The sequence below is a fragment of the Sciurus carolinensis genome, chromosome X (genome assembly GCF_902686445.1).
Source record: "Sciurus carolinensis chromosome X, mSciCar1.2, whole genome shotgun sequence".
NCBI lineage: Eukaryota > Metazoa > Chordata > Mammalia > Rodentia > Sciuridae > Sciurus > Sciurus carolinensis.
In genome coordinates, this window is record NC_062232.1 from 39367453 (window position 1) to 39395340 (window position 27888).

The window sequence follows — 27888 nt, forward strand, 5'->3', positions numbered from 1 at the left end:
AGAAAAAAAAACCCAAATTAATAATAGGCAAAAGGTCTGAACAGACACTTCATCATATGTGTTCAAAAATATATTCAACCTTATTAATAATTAGGGCAATGTAAAATTAATATCACAATATAACTTTGTATTATTGCAATATCTATAATAAAAAGACTGATATGGGCTGGGAGAGTAGCTCTGTGATTAGATCACTTGCTGAGAATGCACAAAGCCCTTCGCTTGAGTTTTTGATTTTGTGGGCACCACACACACAAAAAAAAAAAACCTGATAAAAACAAGAGTTATTGATGATGTGGAGAAACTGGAACCCTCATGTACTGATACAGGAAATGTAAAATGGTATAACCATGTGAGGAACATACCTGGGTCTCAGGTCTCAGACACAGCTTGTCTGTATATCCTGGGGAGATAATACAATGATTTGGAGAAGAACAAAATGAAAACTCAAATCACACTGAGATATCACTATACACCAACTGTAATGACCACAGTAAAAAAAATATTGAAAATATTAACTGTTGGCATGGATGTGGAACACCTAAAACTCACATACTGTATTGATGGGTGTTGGAGATTGGTTTTATAATGTTTAATATATGAATATGCACCTGACATTTCAACTCCTAAGAATACCTAAAAGAAGTGCCTACATATGTTCACCAATAGATAGCAGTAGTGTTCCTAAGAGCCTCAAGCTGAAAATAACCAAAATGTCTACCAACAGTGGACATTCTGTTCACACAATAGAATACAACATGACAATGAGAATGAGTTATTTACTACTATATGCAACAATATGAATAAATCTCACATTCATAATGTTAATGATAAGAGACAGACACCAAACAATCTATCACTCATGTGAAATATCAATTTACAAAAAATACAAAACAGGTGAAATGAATCCATGCTGCTAAAAGTCAGGATAGTGTTTACTCTTGGTATGTGTGGGGATCCTGGAAGGGAGCACACGAAGAGTTTCTTGAGTGCTGGTCATGTTGTTTCTTGATCTGAGTATGTTCCATTTGTCAGAATTCACTGAGCGTGTAAGTGCATTTTCTGTATGCATTATACTTTAATAAAAATATTTTAAAAATAAAATAGTGTGCTAGGAAGAAAGTCTTTTTTCTTATGAGTATTGTAAAAAATGTTTAAGGGAAAGTGGGACAGTCTCAACATAAAAAAAGCAGCACTTGCTGGGGCATAGTGCCACACATCTGTAATCCCAGCAGTTGGGAGGCTGAGGAAGGAGAATTGTGAGTTCAAGGCCATCCTCAGCAAGTTAGCAAGTCCTGTCTCAGAATTAAAAAAATTTTTAAAAAGGCCAGGATGTAACTCAGTGGTTAAGCACCTGAGTTCAGTTTTCAATCCCCAGTTTAAAAAAGAGTGCTCTCTTTAGAGAAATCTTCCAGTTATTCGACCATAATAAACTGTATCTTGGAATAACCAATTGCAATGCAATGTGACTTTATCTCACAGAAATTTACACAAAACCACCCTTAATGTAGGAAATGAACATATATTAACCAAACTGGAAGGAAAACACAATTTTATCTATTGAAATCCGGATTCTCAACCATTCTTTTTCAAAAAGGAATTCCAAGGAAGGTAGGGACATCCATGAGTGAGGCTGATAATCCATGATGCTGTGGTCAGTTCCATTGTCTTGGGGTCAGTTAGTTAATAAGAGGATAAGGAGTCTGCCCTGTGGCTTATGTAGATAGCTTTGGGGGAACAGGTTAGAAAGCATGCAGGGTATGATTCCCCTGCGGCCAAAGAAGAGGATTAATAAGGGAACAATTGTCATCTTTAGATGTCTGTAAACTTTAATGACTATATTCCTGTAACACAAGCTGAAGCTGTGCCTAATTTTCCAGTTTTTAAGATCAAAATTTAAGTTTAAAAATTCTCTTTCACTTAGAAAGAACAGTTCTTCATGGGAATCTTTTTTGTGTGTTAATTATCAATGATCACAAACTCTTCTGATTCTACTCACAGATCTGCATTTTCAAATAAATTTTTGACCCTAACTTCAGGGCCTTTCAAGTATTTGGACAATGAAAAACTTCTCACCCTAGAAATGTGAAACAATTTGGGCCAATATTGAGTACTTTCATGTCCCACAGTACAAAGAACTAATGAGTGCTCAAATTTATTAAGTCCTTCATCCAAAAAATGGAACATAAGAGATGATGAGTCATCTCATGTCTTTATTCCTAACATTTCCAGGAGTTGACAGCCCCTTTATCAATCATGTAACCAAACATAACTAATGCTCAGATGCTCCGTCTACATGGTCTCCCCATGCATTTAAGTGTCCGTCGATTGTGGTGATGCTGGAACTTTTATTTTAATTTTTTTAAAGATGTTGATGGACCTTTATTTTATTCATTTATTTATATATAGTGCTGAGAATCAAACCCAGTGCCTCACACATGCTAGGCAAGCACTCGACCACTGAGTCAAAGCCCAGTCCCTGGAACTTTTAATTCTAGTTGACTGAAGGCTATTTGGCTTTGTCTTCTGCTCACTCAGGCCACTGCCTCTCAAGGCTACTTCCCCCTGCACAGTGAGTGTAGCATCAGGCATTCCTCTTTGCCACTAAGATCTACCTGATTGATGCACACCCAGTTGTGATTTTCCAGTCCTGAAACAGCCTTCAGTCACTGGCTTTGTAGCATTTTTCTCCACTGTGAGTTTTCTGGTGTTTAATGAGATTCGATCTGTCAGTGAAGGCCCTCTGACATTCTGCACAAGCATAAGGTTTCTTTCCTGTATGAATTATCTGATGCATGCTGAGTGTTGCTTTCTGGATAAATGCTTTTCCACACTTACTGCATTCATAGTGTCTCTCTCCAGTATGAGATTTCTGATGTATATTAAGGCGTGACTTCCAGGTGAAGGTTTTTCCACAGTCACTGCATTTATAGGGTTTCTCCCTTGTATGAATTTTCTGGTGCGTTATGAGATTTGACCGATCAGTGAAGGCCTTTCCACATTCAGCACATATATTGGGTTTCTCGCCTGTGTGAATTTTCTGATGCACCCGGAGCTGTGACTTCTTAGTGAAGCATTTTCCACAGTCACCACACTCATAAGGCTTCTCTCCCGTGTGAATTCTATGATGTGCAATGAAATGTGATTTCTGGATGAAGGCCTTCCCACATTCAGGACAAACGTAGGGTTTCTCCCCTGTGTGGATTCTCTGATGCACTCTTAGTGTTGATTTCTGGATAAAGGCTTTTCCACATTCCTTACATACATAGTGTCTCTCTCCGATATGAGATTTCTGATGGATTTTGAGGCGTGACTTCCATATGAAAGCTTTCCCACAGCCATTGCACTTATAGGGTTTCTCTCCAGTATGAGTTTTTTGGTGTTTGATGAGATTAGACTGATCAGTAAAAGCCTTCCCACATTCAGCACACATATAAGGCTTCTCCCCAGTGTGAGTCTTCTGATGTGTGGTGAGATTTGTTCTATGAGTGAAGACCTTTCCACACTCTGTACATATGTAGGGCTTCTCTCCTGTGTGAATTCGCTGATGCACATGGAGCTGTGACTTCTTAGTGAAGGATTTCCCACAGTCGCTGCATTCATAAGGTTTCTCTCCAGTGTGAATTCGCTGATGTGTATTGAAGTGTGATTTCTGGATGAAGGCCTTCCCACATTCAGCACAAACATAAGGTTTCTCTCCTGTGTGAATTCTCTGATGCATCCTGAGGGCAGATTTTCTTGTGAAGGCTTTTCCACATTCGCCGCATTCATAGTGTTTCTCTCCGGTATGAGTTTTCTGATGTATACTGAGGTCTGAATTCTGAGAGAAGCCTTTTCCACACTCACTACATTCATAAGGTTTTTCTCCTGTATGAATTCTCAGATGTCTAAAGAGATCTGATTTCTGGAAAAAGGCTTTCCCACATTCACTGCACTTATAGGGCTTCTGCCCCGTATGAATTTTCTGGTGCGTAATGAGGTTTGACTTGAAGGTAAAGGCCTTCCCACACTGAGTACATAAATAGGGTTTCTCTCCTGTCTGATCCTGTCCTCTCTGATGTCTATCAATTTGTGGCTTCTGAGTGAACACTTTCTCACTTTTGTTGCATCCATGGAATTTTTCTCCAGCATGAATTTTCTGTTGTTCAAAGAGATGTGACTTCTGGCTGAAGCCCTTTACACATTTACTACATACATGAAGTTTCTCCCCAGTAGGAATTTTCTGATGGTCGAGGAGAGTTTGTTTGTGATTGAGATGTTCTCCACACTGATTATGTTCCTTGGAATTCGCTCTTGTGTTAGTATTCTCATTCTTAGTAGAGCAAGAGCAGTTGGCGAAATTGTTACCATTTCTAAATACCATCTCAAGGCTATTTGTGGCAGTGCTTCTGTTATGATTATGTAAGTTTAAAGTATGCTTCAAACTCTTTCCAAATGTGTCATATTTATGGAGTCTTTTAATTGAAGGAACACGCTTGGTAGTCCTGTGAATTACTCTTTCAAGGTTTTGACATTTGTAGCCCCTCTCTTTAATCAATACTTTGACATTACTTGAAGGGTTCATCTGGTTTTCCTGAAATGTCTCTACTTGGTCATTTTCTTGCCACAGTTCTTCCAAGATGGAACACAATGAATCTTCTCCTGTGGGTTGACCAAATCTCTCACAGTGGAATGAAACTTCTTCAGAAATTTCCTGCCTTTGAGTTTTCCTAATATCTGCACCTAAAGAGAAAAGCAAAAATGAGAATGACAGGGCTGGGGTCGTGGCTCGGTAGTAGAGCGCTTGCCTAGCACGTGTGGGGGTAGATTTTCAGCAGCACAGAAAATAAATAAATAAAATAAAGATATATTTTTAAAAAGAGGAAGCCTGGCTTGGAAGAAATATTCCAGAATGCATGTTCTTACTACATATCAGCTCAAAACCTTTGTGAGCTCTCTGCTTTCTCTTGCTTTTCCTGCTGAGCTATTACCAGCATCAATATTACATTTCTATGTTACAAATGCTCTCGCTAAGTTGCCAAGGCTGGTATCAAACTTGTGATCCTCCTGCATTGCTGGCATTACAGGTATGCGCCAGTGCACCTGGCAGTACCACTCATATTGACACTCGATTTGGCACTGCTTAATGTTATAAGCAAAAGAAATATTACACAAAGGCTGAGAATCTTAATGTTCATACAGTTGTCTTCCCTTTTTAAATATAATACACAATCCTCTGTATTTCTCTAAAGAGATGCTTGAAAAATGCTTCTGAATGAGCATATAATGTCTATCTTAGATAAGATAGACATATAATGCTTCTATCTTCCCAAATTCAATAAATTTAAGCTTACTTTATATATTTGTCATGCTTCACTTCAGGAAAATGAAGATTAAGGGTGTCAGTTATCAATCTATTGCCTCTCAACTCCAGGTTCACCCTTCACAAAAATGTATCTGGGTCTCCTTAAATATTTTTTTTTCCCTTTCCAGCAACCATGATGTTAAGTTTGTCCATTGAAGGTGCTGGAAAGGCACTTCAGACCAAGGTGGGTTTGCTTCCTGGTTTGAGAAGTTCACTCAGCAGGTTCCTCCAGCCAGGGCAGTTTGTCTAGCACTAGTATTCCTACAGCATATATGTCTTTACCATCTGGCACCTGATGCACACACAGCATCCCTGGCACCCAGGTCTTGCAGTATGGGTGGCTTCTCTGAGATCAGTGCATGGGTGCCTTCTTCATCACCCAGCTCTAGCAGCTCATACGGCTTCCCAAGCAACCAGCTCATACAGCACCAGTAGCTTCTCCAGCTCCAAGTTCATGCAGTGCATGTGAGTCAGTAACACCCAGCACTTAATACCTTACTCTGCACCCATCTCAAATGATTTGTTGTAGACTACCTCCAATGAGACACCTCCCCATGAAGAGTTTTCTCTGGAATCTGAGATTGAAGATTTCCAGCAAGTTCTGGCAGTGTTTTACCACAGCAATTCTTCTATCATGCCATAAGCCACAACTGCACCCTCGCCACAGGTCTGTATCTCATCTCTGGGAAGGAGGGGAGCCTCTTCCTTGGGTACTCTACCACAGCCTGCTATGGATTTGGATGTGGTTTAAGTGGAAGGTGACTAGGTCTCTGGGAGCACTGACCTTGGAAGGGATTAATACAGTTCTTATGTGACCCACCTTAGTTCTCAAGAGAAGATTGTTATAAACAAGTGAGACTGGCCCCTGTCTGATCTCTCTCTCTGGTTTCCTGGCTTATCATGTGCTCTCTCCCTCTCACACATGCTCATACCATGATGCCATCTGCCATGTGGTATTCTAGTCAAGGGGGCCCTCATCAGAGGTCAAATCCATGGGATGGCCTGATCTTGGACTTTGTCTCCCAAACTGTGAACTAAATAAGATCTTTTTTTCTAAAGTATTCTGCCTCAATTATTTTGTTATAGTAACAGAGAATGGATTAACACACAGCCCTGGAGGAATTGGCTGTGCCTTGTATCTGCTATTCCTTTATTTTTTTTTTATTTTTTTTATTCCTTTATTTTTTAAGGATTCTCTTTACTAGTTCATACCTCATTATTCCAATTTCACTACAGCTAAAATTGTTCATGTTCAGCTTCCCCTGTTCAAATTAGTGTGTGATTTCTCTCTCTCAATCAGACAATGCATCATACAATACAAACCAGGCTTCTAATGTACACAGATTTTAAAACATCATGCATTTGACATAAACAATTTTTTTCAATTTAAAATTTACTACTTAAAAAATAACAAACAGGGATTATACGTGGCTGCCACCATTTTGAGAAAACAGCCAGGCCCCATAGGACCTCTGGTCAGACTGACTGAGCCCCGACTCCAGGATCCCTCAGCCCAACTGATCACTCCCTGCCTCTGGGGCCCTCACATCGACTGACTGCTCCCTGCCACCAGGACCCCCAGACCAACTGACTGCACCCCATCACCGAGACCCCAGACCGACTGATTGCAACCGGCCTCCAGGATCCCGCAACCACACCAAACACACCCGACCTCCAGGACACCTGCCTGACCAACTGCACCCGGTCTCCAGGACCTCCAGCTGACCACATCCACACCCTGAGCTGCAGCTCCCCATTTGCCAACACATTTTGAAGCCAGAGCGGCCATCTTGGATAATCCTGGAAGCCCGTAGCTCTGATCTTTAGGTGGGGCAAACCCAACCTGAGACGCCTGCTGGAGATTTGAAGCTCATTGTCAGGTACCTCTCATGCATCAGGCTACTGAACACTGGGAGGTTTCACTACTATATGACTGTTATACTGTAGATTTTCTTTTTTCTTCTTATTGAAAAAAATTAAGTTTTTATTTCTTTACTTTTCTTGCTCTCTTTTCCTTTTGTTTACCTGTTCCCTCAGAGTCTCTTTCTCCCTTTTTTGCATGCTAACATCCAATTTCTTTTGATTACACTTTCACCCTTTCTATTATCTAGAACTTCTGTATATTCTTTTCTTATCCCATTAATAGCCACATTCTACATCCCCCTGCATCCTCTTTGTCCTCCATTAGAAACTGCAGACCTTATTGCAAATCTGTTTGTTTTACTGAAGATAATATTTGAACTCATTCTGTTTATTATGACAATTTTGTTATTGTCCTCATAGGGGCTATTTGGTCTAGGATTGCATACTTTCGAATTGGGCACTGCTAATATTGATTTCCCCTTAAAGAAAGGGTTTTGGAAACCTATAGGGCCACTATAAGCCTATGGGGGAAATCTGCAATACCCCAGATCTGCACTGCTAGAGGGGAAGATATATGAATAACATGAAAAAACAAGGGAAGAAAATGATCCAAACAAACCTAGATTCTATATTAATAGAATCCAATGACAGTATGGTAGAAGAAATGTCAGAAAAGGACTTCAGATTATACATGATTAAGATGATTCACGAAGCAAAGGATGAGATAAGAGAGCAAATGCAGGCAATGAATGATAATACAAATAAGCTGAAAGAGCAAGTGCAGGAAGCAAAAGATCATTTCAACAAAGAGATAGAGATTCTCAAAAAAAAAGAAAAAACAAACAAACAGAAATCCTTGAAATAAAGGAAACAATAAACCAAATAAAAAACTCAATGGAAAGCATCACCAAAAGACTAGACCACTTGGAAGACAGAACCTCAGACAATGAAGACAAAATACTTAATCTTGAAAATAAAGTTGCCCAAATAGAGAAGATGGTAAGAAATCATGAACAGAATCTCCAAGAACTATGGGACATCATGAAAATAATTTAAGAATTATTTGGATTGAGGAAGGCACAGAGATACAAACCAAAGGAATGAACAACCTATTCAATGAAATAATATCAGAAAATTTCTCAAACCTGAAGAATGAAATGGAAAATCAAATACAAGAGGCTTACAGAATACCAAATGCACAAAATCACAACAGATCCACACGAAGGCACATTATAATGAAAATGCCTAACATTCAAAATAAAGATAGGATTTTGAAGGCCACGAGAGACAAGCATCAGATTACATATAGGGGGAAACCAATACGGATAGCAGTCGACCTCTCAACCCAGACTCTAAAAGCTAGAAGGGCCTGGAACGACATATTTCAAGTTCTGAAAGAACATGGTTGCCAACCAAGAATCCTATACCCAGCAAAACTAACCTTCAGATTTGAAGATGAAATAAAATCCTTCCATGATAAACAAAAGTTAAAAGAATTTACAAATAGAAAGCCTGCACTACAGAATGTTCTCAACAAAATATTCCATGAGGAGGAAATGAAAAATAACAATGTAGGTAAGTAAAGGGAGGAACTACCTTAGAGAAAAACCACTCAAAGGAGAAACCAAGCCAAATTAAAAACCAAAAATAAGCCCAAATGACTGGGAATACAAATCATATCTCAATAATAACCCTGAACGTTAATGGCCTAAACTCATCAATCAAAAGACATAGACTGGCAGAATGGATGAAAAAGAAAGACCCAACAATATGCTGCCTGCAAGAGACTCATCTCATAGAAAAAGACATCCACAGACTAAAGGTGAAAGGATGGGAAAAAATCTACCATGCACATGGACTCAGTAAAAAGTGGGGATTTCCATCCTTATATCAGATATAGTGGACTTCAAGCCAAAGTTAGTCAAAAGGGATAAAGAAGGACATTTCATACTGCTTAAGGGGAGCATAAATCAGCAAGACATAACAATCATAAATATCTATGCCCCAAACAATGGCTCATTCATGTATGTCAAACAAATCGTTCTCAAAATCAGGAATCAAATAGACTACAACACAATAATTCTGGGTGACTTTAACACACCGCTGTCACCACTAGATAGATCTTCCAAGCAAAAACCAACCAAAGAAACCATAGAACTCAGTAACACATTCAATAATCTAGACTTAATAGACATATATAGAATATTCCATCCATCGATGAGTGGATTCACTTTCTTCTCAGCAGCACATGGAACCTTCTCGAAAATAGACCATATGTTATGCCACAAAGCAGCACTTAGGAAACGCAAAAAAATAGAGATACTGCCTTGTGTTCTATCAGATCATAATGAACCAAAAGTAGAAACCAGTGACAAAATAAAAAACAGAAAGTACTCCAACACCTGGAGACTAAATAATATGCTATTGAATGAAACATGGATAACAAAAAATCATCAGGGAGGAGATAAAAAAAATCTTAGAGGTCAATGAGAACGACGATACAACATATCCAAATCTCTGGGACACTATAAAAGCATTACTAAGAGGAAAATTCATTGCATGGAGCACATTCCAGAAAAGAATGAAAAGTCAACAACTAAATGAACTAACATTACAGCTCAAAGCACTAGAAAAAGAAGAAAAGGATAACACCAAAAGTAGTAGAAGACAGGAAATAATTAAAATCAGAGCTGAAATCAATGAAATTGAAACAAAAGAAACAATTCAAAAAGTTAACAAAACAAAAAGTTGGTTCTTTGAGAAAGTAAACAAAATAGACAAACCCTTAGCCACACTAACAAAGAGGAGAGAAAAAACTCAAATTACTAAGATTCATGATGAAAAAGGAAATATCACGACAGACACCACTGAGATACATAACATAATGAGAAGCTTCTTTGAAAATCTGTATTCCAACAAAATAGAAATGACCAAAGACATTGACAAATTTCTAGAGACATATGTGCTCCCAAACTGAACCAGGAGGACATACACGATTTAAACAGATCAATATCAAGCAATGAAATAGAAGAAGCCATTAAAAACCTACCATCCAAGAAAATCCCAGGACCAGACGGATTCTCAGCCGAGTTCTACAAGACCTTCAAAGAAGAACTCACTCCAATACTTCTCACAGTATTCCAGGAAATAGAAAAGGAGGGTACCCTACCAAACTCATTCTATGAAACTAATATCAAACCAGGAAAAGACATATCAAGGAAAGAAAATTTTAGACTAATATCTTTGATGAATATAGATGCAAAGATCCTTAACAAAATATTGGCAAACTGTATCCAAAAACATATTAAGAAAATCATGCACCACGATCAAGTGGGGTTCATCCCTGGAATGCAAAGATGGTTTAACATTCGTAAATCAATAAACATAATCCATCATGTCAATAGACTTAAGGATAAGAATCATATGGTTATTTCAACTGATGCAGAAAAAGCATTTGACAAAATGCAACATGCCTTCATGCTCAAAACACTAGAAAAAATAGGGATAGTAGGAACATACCTGAACATTGTAAAGGCTATTTATGCTAAGCCCATGGCCAACATCATTCTTAATGGAGAAAAACTGAAACCATTCCCTTTAAAAACGGGAACAAGACAGGGATGTCCTCTTTCACCACTTCTATTCAACATTGTCATCGAAACTCTAGCCAGAGCAATTAGACAGACTAAAGAAATTAAAGGGATACGAATAGGAAAAGAGGAACTTAAGCTTTCACTATTTGCTGATGACATGATTCTATATTTAGAGGATCCAAAAAACTCCTCCAGAAAACTTTTAGACCTCATCAATAAATTCAGCAAAATAGCAGGCTATAAAATCAACACGCATAAATCTAAAGCATTTTTATATGCAAGCGATGAAACATTTGAAAGGGAAAAGAGGAAAACAACTCCATTTGCGATAGCCTAAAAAAAAAAATACTTGAGAATCAATCTAACCAAAGAGGTAAAAGATCTCTACAATGAAAACTACAGAACATTGAAGAAAGAAATTGAGGAAGACCTTAGAAGATGGAAAGATCTCCCATGTTCTTGGATAGGCAGAATTCATATTGTCAAAATGGCCATACTACCAAAAGTGCTATACAGATTCAATGCAATTCCACTTAAAATCCCAATGATGTACCTTACAGAAATAGAGCAAGCAATCATGAAATTCATCTGGAAGAATAAGAAACCCAGAATAGCTAAAGCAATCCTTAGCAGGAAGAATGAAACAGGGGGTATCGCAATACCAGAACTTCAACTATACTACAAAGCAATAGTAACAAAAATGGCATGGTATTGGTACCAAAATAGTCAGGTAGATCAATAGTACAGAATAGAGGACACGGACACAAACCCAAATAAATACAATTTTCTCATACTAGACAAAGGTGTCAAAAATATGCCATGGAGAAGAGATAGCCTCTTCAACAAATGGTGCTGGGAAAACTGGAAATCCATATGCAACAGAATGAAACTAAACCCCTATCTCCCACCCTGCACAAAAATCAACTCACAATGGATCAAGGACCTTGAAATCAGACCAGAGACCCTGCATCTTATAGAAGAAAAAGTAGGTTCAAATCTTCAACTTGTTGGCTTAGGATCAGACTTCCTTAACAGGACTCCCATAGCACAAGAAATAAAAGCAAGAATCAATAACTGGGATAGATTCAAACTAAATAGCTTTCTCTCAGTGAAGGAAACTATCAGCAATGTGAAGAAAGAGCCTACAGAGTGGGAGAAAATCTTTGCCAATCATACTTCAGATACAGCACTAATTTCCAGAATATATAAAGAACTCAAAAAACTCTCTCTACACCAAGAATACAAATAACCCAATCAACGAATGGGCTAAGGATATGAACAGACACTTCACAGAAGAAGATCTACAAGCAATCAACAAACATATGAAAAAATGTTCAACATCTTTAGTAATAAGAGAAATGCAAATCAAAACTACACCAAGATTCCATCTCACCCCACTTGGAATGGCGATTATCAAGAATACAAGCAACAATAGGTGTTGGAGAGGATGTGGGGAAAAAGGTACACTCATACATTGCTGGTGGGGCTGCAAATTAGTGCAGCCACTCTGGAAAGTAGTGTGGAGATTCCTTAGAAAACTTGGAATGGACCCACCATTTGACCCAGCTATCCTACTCCTCGGCCTATACCCAAAGGACTTAAAATCAGCATACTACAGTGATGCAGCCACATCAATGTTCATAGCTGCTCAATTCACAATAGCCAGATTGTGGAACCAACCTAGATGTCCTTTGATTGATGAATGGATAAAGAAACAATGGTATATATATACAATGGAATATTACTCAGCTATAATGAATAATAAAATTATGGCATTTTCAGGCAAATGGATGAATTGCTAAGTCAGATAAGCCAGTTTCAAAAAATCAAAGGACGAATGATCTCTCTGCTAAGTGGATGATGACATATAATGGGGGGTGGGAGGGAGCAAGAATGGAGGAAGGAGGGACTGTATAGAGGGAAAAGAGGGGTGGGAGGGGTGGGGGGAAGGAAAAAATAACAGAATGAATCAAACATCATTACCCTATGTAAATGTATGATTACACAAATGGTATGCTGTTACTCCATGTACAAACAGAAACAACATGTATCTCATTTGTTTACAATAAAAATAAATTTAAAAAAAAGATCCATTGATAACTAAACAAAAAAAAGTCTCAGTTATCCCACAGTCTAAAATTCTGTACTTTTCTGTGAGTTGCTGTGAGATAGGAGATGGGAAAATGAGAGAAACATACATGTGCTGGAGTAATTAAGAGCTATTGCCTGGTTGGGGTATGGCTCAGTGGAAGGATGTGTTTAGCATGCATGAATTCTTGGGTTCAGTTCCCAGCACCACAAAAAATCATTGCATTGGACAGGTGAAATCCAATCATAAGACAAAAAGTGTGTCACTGAAATAGACAGAGTATGGGATAAAGACTCAGATATTCATGAAAGACTAACAAATATGGCAAACATTAAGAAAGTATTAAAAATGGATTTAAGCATAGGTTATGAAAATATATAGATACAAGTCTGAATTGGAAATACGTTATCTCTTTGGACGTAGTATGTTTCACATACTAAACAAGGGGAAGAAATTGTAGCTTTGTCTCAGGAAGCTCATGACAAGATAAACAGTATTTTAGGTAATGAAATCTATAATTAGCATTTAAAATGAACTTATAAGATAATGAAATCAAGCTGGTCACAGTGGCACATGCCATTAATTCCAGCGACTCAGAAGGCTGAGGCAGAGGTATTGTAAGTTTGAGGCCAGCCCCAGCAATTTAGTGAGTCCCTGTTTCAATATCAAAAGTAAAAAGACATAGGGATGTAGCTTAGTGGCAAAGAGCCCCTGGGTTCTATCCACAGTACCAATAATAATAATAATAATAACAATAATAAATAAAGCACCAGACTGAGTATGTCAAAGGAGGAGCCATCATAATATCAATATGTTTAGGCCACTGCATGAACAAGAAGAAAAGTTGGATGAACATTAGACAGGGTTTCCCATTTATGGGAAAAATGAGGTAGAGAAGGCTGGAGAAAAGGGCAAGTAATAAATTGGATACAAACCAGTAAGAAACAGACAGTTGAAGAAGTTCAAATGAAACACTGAAAATGTTATGTACCCATGTTTATAGCAACACAATTCACAATAGCCAAACTATAAAACAAGCCTACGTGTCCATCAATAGATGAATGGATACAGAAAATGTGAGATATATATATATATATATATATATATATATATATATATATATATATATATATAAAATGTAGTTTTACACATCCATAAAGAAAACTGAACTTATGTCTTTGCAGGAAAATAGATGGAACTAGAAACCATAATGTTAAGGGAAATAAGTCAAACCCAGAAGGTTGAGGGTCATATGTTATATATGGAAGCTAGAGAGAAAAAAAGAAAACAAAGCAGGGGATAGATCTTCTAAAAATCAAAGGAAGATCAGTAGAGAAAAGGGACCAAGGGGTGGGATGTAGGAAGGAAAGAGGGAAGTGCTGGGGATTGATATTAGCCAAATTATATTGTTATATTTTGTTCATGTACAAATATGTAAGAATAAATTCTAGCATTATGTACAACTAAAATCATTCTTAAAAATCCAAAAAAAAGAAAAAGAAAAAAAAAAAGAAAATGTTATGAACATTCCCATAGAAGGGAAACCTGAAGAGATAATAGGTAAATTCTGAAATGCTCAAATTAGGTATTAGACAAAATGCAAAATTTGAAAATAAGCTACCACACTGGAAGTGGCAACACACACCTGCAATCCCAATAACTTGGAAGGCTGAGGTAGGAGGATTGCAAATTTGATATCAGCTTCAGCAACTTAGTGAGACCCTGTCTTAAAATAAAAATAAAAGCTTTGGGGATGTAGCTTAATGGTAAAGCACCCCTTGGTTTGATCTCAAGTGCAGCACACTCATAAAAAAGGGGGGTGGTATGAGAATGCAACTCAGTGGTAGAATGCTTACCTAACAAGAACAAGGCCCTGGTTCAATCCCGGCTCCACAAAGACTGAGAGGCAGAGACAGAGACCACTTTATACTCATTGTTGGGCAAAAAATGAGACATTATTAGTACTATTAGTTGTTAGTAGATGCATGGGAAAGTAAGAGCCTTTGTGCTCTGTCATGGGTAATATTCAATTAGTGCAATCTAAGATTAATATGTTGGTACTCAGTTAAATTCAGGATGAGGGTCTGGTAGTTTAGTTCGGTAGTAGAGCACATGCTTAACATGCACGAGGCCCTGGGTTCCATCTCCAGCACCAAAGGAAACAAAGACAAGGAAAGAAAGAAAGAAAAAGAAAAAAATTCAGGCTGAGCATATACAATATTTAGGCAAAGTCTCTTTTTCACACATCCTTGAGAATTTTTCACATAAAGGGAAATTTTCCATAAAGGAAAGTTTGTGGGTACATTTATTGTGGAGCTTGTACTAACTGGAAGTTCAGCATCTATCACTGGAGGAATGGTTAAGTAAGGTGTGGTGCCAGCGTACTGTAGAATACTATGCAGCAATTTGTAGAACAGAGCCAGATGAACACACTATAGTTATGGACATCCCTTAGGAACAAGTGAAAAAAACAAAAAAGGACAGAATTAAGATATATAAGACAATATAATTTGTATATACTACAAATATATACTCATAAACTGATACTTCGGGGTTTATGAGACTATCACATAAATTCATGGATCATATACATTAGTTGCCATCATAGGAGAAATAAGGAATGGATATGGGGAATGGGAACGAAATGGAAATTTAAAGACATCTGGATGTACAAGGAAAGGATCTCAGTTTGGGGATAGGAATAGAGTAGGAAGAGTGAAAGGTCCTAGCCAGGGGCAGTGGCACATGCCTATAATCCCAGCAACTGAGGCAAGAAAATTACAATTTCAAGACTGGCCTCAGCAAGTTAGTGAGGCTCTAAGGAATTTAGTGAGACCCTGCCTCAAAAAATAAATATATGTATGAATGGAGATGTAGCTCAGAGGTAAAGTACCTCTGGGTTCAATCCCCAGTACCAAAAATAATGTTGCTGCTGAGGGTCTCACTAAGTTGTTGAGGCTGGCCTCAAATTTGCAATCTTTCTGCCTCAGCCTCCCGAGTTACTAGGATTACTGGCATGTGCCACCATGCCCAGCCCCAAAATGTAGGACTTTCAAGATCAATCATCTTCACAACCTTTCTGAGGCATTAGCTTCTAAGAAAAGTGAGATTGACTTTCACACTCCCATCTGCTTGGGTCACACACCTGAGCAGCTCTGACATGGGGCTTCCCCTTCCAGTATCCACGGCCCCTCTCCTTGCTCCAACTTGAAGATGGCTTCTGGTTTTGGAACTTGGTACCCTGTTAACAGAATACAATACAGGTTGGGTCCAGCCAATCAGGTTTCAGGGACCTTTCAGTGATGCTTCCCATTTGCTCTTCAGGAAAGTTCCCATGTTTGATGGAATAAAGAAATAATTACAGAGGTGAGAGGGACTAAAATATCTCAAGCAAATCAAGGGCGACACCATCACAACTGTGGATGCCTCAGAGCACTCAGCAGCTGAGAATAGACATGTCATACCGAGATCCCTGGCAGACTCATGGGCACCAGTGCTTACCCACTGAAATCAGGTGGTGGTAGTTCTCCAGTGTCACATCCCAGTACAGGCATCTCTGAACAGGGTCCAAATGCTGCCACTCCTCTCTGCTGAAGTTTACAGTCACATCCTCCAATGATACGGATACCTGTAACAACACAACTCTGTAAAAGTGACATGGTCAGCACAGGGGATGGCAGAAGCTAGATAGGAAATTGTTTTTAATGCTCTTTACCATAATGTAACATATAGGGTTTTTGGTAGTTTTACCTTTTATAATGTGAGAAGTAAAAACTTATTAAAAGTATCTTGACATTCCTTGTGTACCACATTTATTCATTTATCCATTATGTCATTCTATTTTTTAAAAATGAGGATTTAAATGGGCCTCTTTAAGTTCTTTAGTTAACTGAGAAACAAGATACAATACTTTTAATGATCAAGGATGTGCTGGATATGTTAGGCAATGGCAATACAGAGTTGAATAAAATATAAAATGACTTAAAGACTTGACTAACCAACAAAGGAAGACAGAAAGGGGTTATGGATGGTTTAAGATTAGTTACATAAAGATGATGTGGTTAGAGTTATCTGGAAGGGAGAAGTATGAATGAAAGTGTGGAGTAAGGAAAAATTTTAAATACATAATGTATTCAGGAAATTTCAAATAGTTCTATATAAAGGAGAGGAATTTATGTAGTAAATTGAGAAGGTGGTTATGAGGAAAACTGTAGAGATATATTAGGGTTAGAACAAGGTACAATCCTTTTTTTTTTCCTCTTAGAGACTGGACCACCATTTATACACAGGAAAGGACAGGGTCATAGTAGTGTGCTTTAAAACAGTAGTCAAGGTGCATCATAGGAATGTTGGAAATGGTTGAGACCTGATGATCAGTGTGGAGATGCACTACAGGGTCCATATGAGAGAATAAGAAAAGCTGGACTTAGGAATGGAATAGAGAAATTGAGGATGTAGAAGACAGTTCTGATGCAATGTTCAAAGGAGGCTGAATTGTGGGAGCAGGATGTGGTGGCACACACCTGTAATCCCAGTGACTTGGGAGGCTGAGGCAGGAGGATCACAAGTTAGAAGCCAGCCTCAGCCTCAGCAATTTAGTGAGACCCTGTCTCAAAATGAAAAATATAGCTTAGTGGTAAAGTTCCCTGGGTTTCATCCCAATAAGAAAAAAAAAAGGAGGCTGAATTTCAGGATGAGAAAAATAGTGAATTCCAGGGCAATATTCAGTGACTGCTTTTACACAACCATGTAGATCATGGTAGTATATACTGAGAGAGGGGTTCATAGAGTAGGAGGGGGTAGGGAAGGGATCAACATAATGGCACATTTTGTTCATGTTGAAATTAAGGTGATAAAAGTTACAGGGAATTGTATGACATGCTGTTGGAAGAGGATAGAAGTTCTGATTTGGAAGTTCTCAGTACAGAGCAGGGAATCAGATGAGACTGCTCAGCAGGGGCATACAGACAGGCAAGACACAGAAGATATACCATATAGATCATCTTTAAACATAGTACAGCTAAGTCAAAAACCATTAATAAAGGGGAAATTTTTAAGAAACACAATTTTGAAGTTTAAAAACACAGTTCAGCTGGGCACAAGGGCGAATGTCTGTAATCCCAGTGACTCAAGAAGCTGAGGAAGGAGGATTGCAAGTTCGAGGCCAACCTTAGCAACTTAGCGAGACCCTTTCTCAGAATTGAAAAAAAAAACATAAAAAGGGCTGGGGATGTGGTTCAGTGATTAAGCACCCCGGGTTCAATACTCAGTACCAAAACCAAAACCAAAAACAAAACAAAAACAAAAACATAGTTCAAAATAACTGATAGTCTAAGAAAATACAATTGACCCTCTGTTAACGGCAGTTTCCATATCTGTGGATTCAACCAACTGTGGATTGAAAATATTTGAAAAAAGCGCTTCTGTACTGAACATGTATAGACTTTTTTGTCATTATTCCCTAAATGCAGCATAACTATTTATGTAGAATTTACACTGAATCAGGTATTATAAGTCATCTACATATGATATAAAGAACACCAGAGGATATGCATATGTTGTATGTAACAGTATACCTTGTTAAATTTTTTTAGAAATTACAGATGGACACAATACCTTTATTTATTTATTTATTTTGTTTTTCATACTTATTTTTTTAAAAATCCAGAATGGATCAAAAAGAACAATCGTCAAGGATGTAGGTGCCAGATGGGTCAGAGGGTAGCTAGAAAAGTATGCCTTAGGAACATTAGGGATTTAAGAACTACCTTATTTAAAAAGCTACCTAACATAAATAGCTTAGTTTTCCATTGACCCAGCTTCCTATACCCCACCTACTACAAACACGGCACAGCTAGCTGTCTTGCATTGCAAGGCCTCAGTCGAAGGACCCCATGTTTTATAACAGTGCTCTTGACCAATTAGGATCTTCATCCCCATTCTGGTCTCATTGCAGGTCATGGTGCATCTCCTTCATTGTGTTTGATAAAGTTTCATTCTTTCAAATATTGCCACTTCAGCATGAACCAACAGGAAGTAAGTCTTTATAATGATTAGTAGATCATCTACCCCTAACTTTTTCACATGTGGCTGAAAATGAACAGGCTGGGGAGAGAACATTGTGAACTTTGTACTGTGTAGAATTATTGCCCATTAAATGTTCATCAGCTAATGGTCACTAAATTTACATATTAAGGAAATTATATATTGAATACTGCAAAAACACAGTAAAGACTGAAGGTTGCCCATTTCTGCTTAGGAAGTTCCTTCACTCCTAAGCTTCATATAGAATGTGGTCTTTTTGGCTCCAAGTACTATTACTGTTTCTCCTCCTTTCGATCTTTCTTTTGTTCCCCAGTGCCAGAACTTCCAGAGCCTTCCCTCTCAGATGCCATGTTTTTGTATGCCATTTCAAAAAGTTTCAGTGATGCCTGCTGAAGGGAGGATGCTGCCTGCCTAATGTTTTCTCCTGTTTCACTGTCTTTTCGGGCCAGGAGCGCCCTCATTTTGGAAATCTCTTCTTTTAGTTTGTTTCACTCATCAGCAGGCAATTGGTCCTTGAATTCTTCCATCTTGGTTTCTGTGTCATAAATGATTCCTTCAGCCATGTTAACTGCTTCAACTCATTCCTTTTTTTGCTGGTCTTCTTCAGCATACTTCTCTGCATTTTTAACCATATTTTCAATATCATCTTTACTCAATCCATCAGAAGATTGGATTACAATCTGCTGCTCATGTCCAGTGCCCTTATCTTTTGCAGAAACATGTACAATCCCATTGGCATCAATGTCAAATGTAACTGCAATCTGAGGGACTCCATGAGGGGCCGGGGGAATTCCAATCAAAGTAAACTGTCCAAGAAATTTGTTGCCTCCAGCCAACTCTCTCTCACCTTGACACACTTTAATTTCCACTTGAGTCTGACTCTTCTTGGTTGAAATAGTGGTGGTCCTATTAATAAGTTTGGTAAAGACATCTCCCAGAGTCTCAATGCCCAGAGACAAAGGAGTGACATCCAGGAGCAGCACATCTGTGACATCACCTGCCAATACACCTCCCTGAATGGCAGCTCCAATGGCCACAGCTTCATCAGGGTTAACAGTTTTACTTCGGGCTTGGCCAAAAAGATCTTGCACAGTTTGCTGAACCTTGGGCATTCTAGTCATACCACCAACAAGAATCACTTCTCCTATGTCGCTCTTGCTGACTTCTGCATCCTGCATAGCTTTCTGACATGGAGTAATGGCCCTCTTGATTAAATCAGTGATGATCCCCTCAAGTTGAGCCTGGGTCAGCTTCATATTCAAATGTTTGGGTCCAGAAGCATCCATTGTAAGATATGGCAAATTGATGGCAGTCTGCACAGATGAGGAGAATTGACATTTAGCCTTCTCAGCAGCTTCTCTCACTCTCTGAAGTGCCATGTTGTCTTTGGTCAAATCAACCCATCTCTCTCTTGAACTCTTCACAATGTGTCATAATAGGGCCTGGTCAAAATCTTCACCACCTAAGAAAGTGTCCCCATTGGTGGATTTCACCTCAAACATGCCTTTCTGTATTTCTAGGATAGAAATATCAAAAGTTCCACCACCTAAATTATACACAGCAATGATTTTGTCTTCAGATTTGTCTAAACCATAGGCCAGAGCAGTAGCTGTGGGTTCATTAATCACAGCACATTCAGTTTAGATATCTAGCCAGCATCCTTAGTGGCCCGCCTCTGTGAGTCATTGAAATAAGCAGGGACTGTGATTACAGCATTTTTTGCTGTGTGAACCAAGTAATTTTCTGCAGTTTTTTTCATCTTCAACACAAATGTCCAATCTGACTTGGAGAGTACAGTTTTCCATAAGCCTCAACCCAAGCATCACCACTGGAGGTGTGGACAATTTTGAAGGGAATGTTTTTAAAGTCTTTTTGTTGTTCAGGGTCATTGTAGCACTGACCAATGAGATGCTTGGTGCCATAGAATGTATTGTTTGAGTTGGTGATAGCCTGTCGCTTCGCTGGCCTCCCAACAAGTCTTTCACCATCAGCTGTAAAGGCAACAATGGAAGGGGTGGTTCTGGCACCTTCAGCGTTTTCCAGCACCTTTGCTTGTTTACCCTCCATAACCGCCAGACAGGAGTTGGTAGTACTCAAATCAATACCAACAACTGCACCCTTGATTGCTTCTGATGCATAATCCCTCCTTGAAATAAACCTAAAAGTCTCATGGCAGAGGGTACTCCAGTCATCCTGGTGACAGGTGGCCGTGGGGCCCTGGGAAGCTGCAGCGCCCACAAGTCCAACCACTGCATCTCTGCTGGTGCTTACCGTGGTAGTTAGACCTAGGGAGGAAGGAGTAGTGAAGAAGCGCTCTCTTTATTTTATTTATTTTTATGTGGTGCTGAGGATTGAACCCAGGGTCTCACATGTGCTAGGCAAGTGCTCTACCACTGAGCCACAAGCCCAGCCCCAATAGTATACCTTTTTATATAAAGGACTTGAGCATCTAAGGATTTTGGTATCAGTAGTGGGTCCTGAAGCCAATCCTCTGTGGATACTGAGGAACAAGTATAGTATAGTCTAAGAAGATACACTAGATGTATCTAGAGCCAACACTAATGAAATTAGTACTGTAAGAATTTACAGGATAATGAAATGGTAATTGGAATGGAATTAGTCTTCAGTGTTCATATTACAAAAGAATACAGTCCAAACTTTGATGAATTAAGCATCTAGATCAAGACATAAAAATATAAAAATGATACAGTAAACCCCTAAGAGAGAAAGACTAAAAAAGCAAAAATCAATAAATTCAGTGCCATCCCAATCAATACCACAACTCAATTTCATGGACTCTGACAAGATTTTTCTAAGATTTTTACAGAAATGCAAATGACCAAGACTCCTGATTAGTAAAAACAAGGTTGGAAGACACATTTTATAAGACCTCAAGATTGACAAAGTAATGGAAATTTATGACATTGTGGTCTGGTTCTCAGATAGACCATAATCCATTGGAACAGAACAAAGAGGACAGAAACAGACCCACAAATAGGATCATGTGACATATGCCAAAGTTGTTCAAGCAGATAGTGAGGAAAATATTTTCAATAAACAATGCCGTGACAAGTACATAAAGGAAAAAGTACAATTTGATACCTACTCCATATCACGTGCACAAAAACCAACTCCAGATAAATTATACACCTAAAAGTGAAAGGCAAAAACCTTTAAAAGATAATATGGAAGACTATCTTTATGACTTTAGATCAGAAAAATAATTCTCAAATGAGATGAACCAAACATTAAACATAAAGAATGACTAATGCGGCTGGCATGTAACTCAGTGTCTAGAGTGCTTGCTTAGCATGTGTAAGGCCCTGGGTTCAATTCCCAGTACAAAAAAAGCAATGAAAGAAAGAAGTAATGAATGAATCCTGGCACAGTGGTACACACCTGTAATCCCAGCTCCTCAGGAGGCTGAGGCAGGAGAATTTCAAGTTCGAGATCAGCTTGGGCAACTTTAGCAAGACACTGTCTTAAAATAAAATAAAATAAAATAAAATAATAGGGCTCAGGATGTAGCTTAGTGGTACAGCACCACTGGGTTCAATCCCCAGTGCCACACACAAAACATGACTGATGAGTATGTTTACAAAAACATTTAGCACTTCTATTCATTTAAAAGAGAGCATTAAAAAAGGAAGAAGGGCCAGATGTGGTGGTGCATGCCTATAATTCTAGCAACTTGCAAGGCTAAGGCAGTAGGACCTGCAAGTTCCAGGTCAGCCTCCATAATTTAGCAAGACCCTGTCTCAAAATATACACAAAAAGGGCTGGGAATGTAGCTTAGTGGTAGAGAATTCTGGGGTTAAATCCCCAGTACCAAAAAAGAGAGGAAAAATAGAAAGTCATAGCATAAAAGATATCTGTAGCACACATTACTAATAAAGAGTATATAGCAGATATTAAGAACTTCAAGCCAGTAAGAATAAGAGTTCACCTAGTAGAAAAACGGGCAGGGGATTTAAACAGGCATTTTATAAAAGAGAAAAATCCAAGGTTAATACACATAGAAAAAATGTTTAACATTTTAGTCATTAGGGAATGTAAATTAAAACAAGAAGATACTACTATATAACTCCTAGAATGTCTTAAATGAAAAGAAAAATCTGATAGTTCCAAGTATTGAAGAGAACATGGTGCAAAAAGAACTCTCTTATTGCTGATGGTGGTGTGGACTGCTATGACCACTTTGGAAAGTACTTAAGACCTATCAGTTAATTCTGAAGACATGTATACAATACATTACACTGTCCAAATCTTGTACAAACTAGATGATCTAACTGAATTTATACTCTATCTTAACTTTACTTATATTTGAGGACAGGATGCCTGAAGGTCAGAAGTTCCTCTTCAGGTTGGCTGGTTGCAACCAGTGTATCTAACATGGTTGCAAGAGTGCCCTCCAAAGAATCACTAACTTCCTTATAATAAAATACATGAATATTCCTCCCTCCTTTTTTTTGTACCAGGGATTGAACCCAGAGGCACTCAGTACCAAGTACATCCCCAGCTCTTTTCATTTTTTATTTTGAGACAGGGTCTCACTAAGTTAGTGAGGGTCTAGCTAAATTGGTCTAGCTAAGCTGAGGGTCTAGTTAAATTGAGGAAGCCAGCCTTGAATTCGATCTTGTGGTCTCAGCCTCCCAAGTCACTGCAATTAAAAGGCCTGTGCCACAGCACCCAGTAATATTTCTTGCCTTTATTTGCCTATCCCTTTTCCTCATTCCTTTTACCTTGAATCTATAACCTCCTGACCTCCCCATCTTGGGGGTGAGGAGTTGTTGATCTTCAAGTTTATTGTCCACTTCTATTCTTAGCCAAGAGGAAGTCTCCTTCACTGTTCAATTGATCCTGGGTCTCCTTACTGGTTCCACAATTCTGGAAAGGAAAAAGGACCCTACCTTTGAGGTCAAAACTGGTAATGATTCCATTCATGGAATATGTGCATATGTACAGAGGAGACACATTCAAGAATATTTACGACAACATTATTCAAAATATATGGAATATTTCATAACAAAAGGTTAAAACGATAATTTTAAAAAATTTATATTCAGCAAATGTATGGTATCTACTGTTTTTGTAGGAAAATACTAAGGATATTTTCTCAGCTGCTTTTATTTGTATAATCTCTAATCTCTAAGAATATATCTAACCTATCCACAAACTAATAAAGGTGTGTGTGTGTGTTTATGTGTGGTAACAGGGATTGAACCCAGGAGGGCTCTATCACTGAGCGATATTCTTAGCCCTTTTTATGTTTCATTTTGAGACAGGGTGTCTTATGCTGCTGAGGCTGGCCTCAAACTTGTGATTCTCCTGCCTCAGATTCCCCTAATAGCTGCGATTACAGGTGTGTGCCACTATACTTGGCTAGACTGATATTCTGTGGTAGGGAGATTTGGGAAACTAGGGGACAGAACAAAGTGAATGTATTACCTATTCAAAAAATTAAATTTCAGAAAACGCCAATAGAAAAAATGGAATTGACACATTTCTTTCTATTTTTCCTGCCAAGTATAGATGACAACCCAAAGCATTTAACAAAGATAAGAAGACTGAAAGTTGAAGAGAAGAAGGCATTCTGGCCAGGGGCTTTAGAACCTAAGGAATGGCAGAGCACTGGAGTTCCCTGAGTTTTCTTCTGGCCTCAGATATCCTGGACTAGATGCTGGAGAAGCTGGCAACCCAGAAGGGCAGTGGGCTTGGATAAAAGCCCCAAGGAAAGTTTTCTGTCTAGGCAAAGGACCAAGAAAAGAGAAATATACCAACTCAGAAAAAAAAAAAAACTAGACTAGGAAAGAACCAGGAAAATATCAATGTGAATGAGAAAAAGCAATCAAGAGACACCAACATAGGGATGGGGATGTAGCTCAGTTGGTAGAGTGCTTGCCTTGAAAGTGTAAGGCCCTAGGTTCAAGCCCCAGCATGAAGAGGATATAGATATTAAAATAATCTGTTAAAGCTATTGTTATTACTAAGTGGAAACTTAAAGCAGCCATCATAAAAAATTTTTATGCCTAAAAGAAACACAAAACAGAAAAGAAAGTCTCAGCAAAGAAATAAAAGATACAATGAAAAACTAAATGAAAATTTGATAACTGAAAAATACAATAACTAAAATTAAAAACTCAGTGTATGGACTCCAAAGCAGAATAGAGAGAAGAGAGAAAAGCAGCAGAGAACTTACAGTAGAAATATAGAAATTTCCCAATCTGAACAGAAAGAAAATTGATTAAAAAAAATGAACAGAGCCTCAGGGACCTGTGAGACTGTAGCAAAATATTTGACATCTATGTCATCAGAGTCTCAGAAAGAAAGGAGAAAGAGTACTAGATTAAAAAAACAACAACAACAACTATTGAAGGACTAATGGCTGAAAAATTCTCAAATTTGGCAAAATATACCAAACTAGAGATTCAAGAATTTGAGCAAATCTCAAAAGTATAAACCAAAGAAATCTATGCCAATATGCAGCATAATCAAACTTCAGAAAACTAAAGACAAAGAAAAAAATCCTGAAATAAGCAAGAGAGAGGTGACACCTTACCTATAGGAGAAAGACAAAGTGACAGCTGATTTCTTATCAGAAACCATGAAGGTAAGAAAAGGAAGTGGCATATTTTTCAAGTGTTGAATGAAAAGAATTGTCAATCCCAAATTCTGTATCTGACAAAATTATCCTTCAGACATGAAGGTGTAATGGCCACCAAGTATATGAAAAGATGTTTGAAATTAAAAAATTATCAGGAAAAATACAAATCAAAACTACAAGGTATTGGGATAAACCAAATATAAAAATAAAATTATGATAGGGCTGGGGTTGTGGCTCAGTGGTAGAGCACTTGCCTAGCATGTGTGAGGCACTGGGTTTGAGTCTCAGCACTGCATATACATAAATGAAATAAATGTCCATTGACAACTAAAAATTATGTAAAATATAAATAAAATAGATTTTGTAAAGCTGGATGCAGTGGTGCATGCCTATAAACCCAGTTTCTCAGGAGGCTGAAGCAGGAGGATCTCTTGAGCCCAGAATTCAGGGTTAGCCTGGGCAACATAGCAAGATATTGGTTTTTTTTTTTTTTTAAATGGACTTTGCTACTCAAATTGTGCCAGCCTTGGTCAGAGGGAGCACTTTCAGGTTAGTTCTTGTGTCCTTTGGACAGGTCCCCATTTTTTGAGCAGTTCCTTGCTTTCTAGCAGAAGTTCTTCAGTAATCATTTTGTTCTTTGTACTAACTCTGGAGTCAGCCATTTCTCCACAAAGCTCTAGTTCCTATTAGTATTTATAAATCAAGGTACATTCATGCGTGACATGTCATTGTCTTTTCAGGGGTCCAAGCTAGGGATATTTCTCCTTATAATACAATGCCGTTCTCTCCCAGTGAGAGAGAGACACGAGTGACCAGGCCCAGCCGCAGCTGCAGCAGCAGCCGCGGCGGCGGCACGGAGGAGCCAGACACAAAGAGAGGGGCCGTTTGCGGGGTGGGGTGGGGGGTTCGCTATGTCGGATGACGATTCGAGGGCCAGCACCAGCTCCTCCTCATCTTCGTCCTCCAAACAGCAAACCGAGAAAGAAACAAACACCCCCAAGAAGAAGGAGAGTAAAGTCAGCATGAGCAAAAACTCCAAGCTCCTCTCCACCAGCGCCAAGAGGATTCAGAAGGAACTGGCAGACATCACTTTAGACCCTCCACCCAACTGCAGTGCTGGCCCCAAAGGTGATAACATCTATGAATGGAGATCAACCATTCTAGGGCCTCCAGGATCTGTGTACGAAGGTGGTGTGTTTTTCCTTGATATCACTTTTACACCAGAATATCCCTTCAAGCCTCCAAAGGTTACATTTCGAACAAGAATCTATCACTGTAATATTAATAGTCAAGGAGTTATTTGCTTGGACATATTGAAAGATAATTGGAGTCCAGCACTAACCATTTCTAAAGTTCTCCTTTCTATCTGTTCACTTCTTACAGACTAATCCTGCCGACCCTTTGGTGGGAAGTATTGCCACTCAGTATATGACTAACAGAGCAGAACATGACAGAATGGCCAGACAGTGGACCAAGAGATACGCTACATAAATTGGGTTTTCACAATTCTTACATTATTTGTCTGTCACAGAAGAGAGCTGCTTATGATTTTGAAGGGGTGTGGGAGGGTGGGAGCTGGTAAAGAGTAGGATATTTCTATAACAGATATTATTCAGTCTTATTTCCTAAGATTTTGTTGTAACTTAAGGTATCTTGCTACAGTAGACAAAATTGGTAATAGAAACTTTTAAAACTGTCATTAGTTCTGCAATATTAGCTGAAATGTAGTACAGAAAAGAATGTACACTTAGACATTTGGGTTCAATTGCTTATAGTCTAATTTTAAAACAGCTTAATTTTGTACAGGTTACACATATGGCCATTTATGTAAAAGTCCTAAGACTACATACTTTTTGTTTTAAAAAAAAATTTGGATTTTTTTTCCCCTTCTTGAAAGGGAACATTGCTATTCAACAGTTTGTAGACACTGTCATCTCATATATATAAGACACCATGTAGAAAATCAGTAGTTAATGTATTTTATTTTATATGCAAATCTTTAAAGATTTAAATCAGGACTTGTGAAAACCTGTAGTGAAATACCTTAAGCTGTCAAGGCGTGGAATAGGAGTCACTCAGTGGATTGGTTATATGTTGTAGACTTCTTACGTCTGCATTTGTTACTGTGCTAATAAACAATATTAAAAACAAAAACAAAAAAAAATAATACAATGCCAACTTATAAATGTAGAAGAAATGACAGAATCAGAAAAACACCATTAGGGAAACAGCATAGTAATTCATTGTTACAGGTAAGAATCATTGATGTAGGCTATAGTCAATGGGCAAAAAGTATGAGAAATGAGGTATTTACGTAGTCTCAAACTAGTCCCCTATAAAATACTTATTA

General features: G+C 38.4%; 1 protein-coding gene and 2 pseudogenes across 5 annotated transcripts in view; 1 reads left to right on the forward strand and 2 right to left on the reverse strand.

Moving 5' to 3' along the window:
• Positions 1-630: 630 nt before the first annotated feature.
• Znf41 (zinc finger protein 41) overlaps positions 631-27888 on the reverse strand; it is a 63973-nt gene continuing 36715 nt past the window's right edge. For 3 of the 5 annotated variants that reach the window (XM_047536720.1, XM_047536722.1, XM_047536721.1), the window contains exons 3-5: positions 16391-16517; positions 16035-16130; positions 631-4722 (exon numbers count right to left, since the gene is read on the reverse strand). In XM_047536720.1, the coding sequence (XP_047392676.1) occupies positions 2663-4722; positions 16035-16130; positions 16391-16517 (2283 nt within the window). In that variant the 3' untranslated portion in view covers positions 631-2662. Of the gene's footprint in view, positions 4723-16034; positions 16131-16390; positions 16534-27888 lie in introns of all 5 variants that reach the window. The other 2 variants (XM_047536723.1, XM_047536724.1) reach the window with 2 other exon arrangements.
• Positions 19188-23328, reverse strand: LOC124972192 (stress-70 protein, mitochondrial-like; annotated as a pseudogene).
• Positions 26414-27075, forward strand: LOC124972369 (ubiquitin-conjugating enzyme E2 E1-like; annotated as a pseudogene).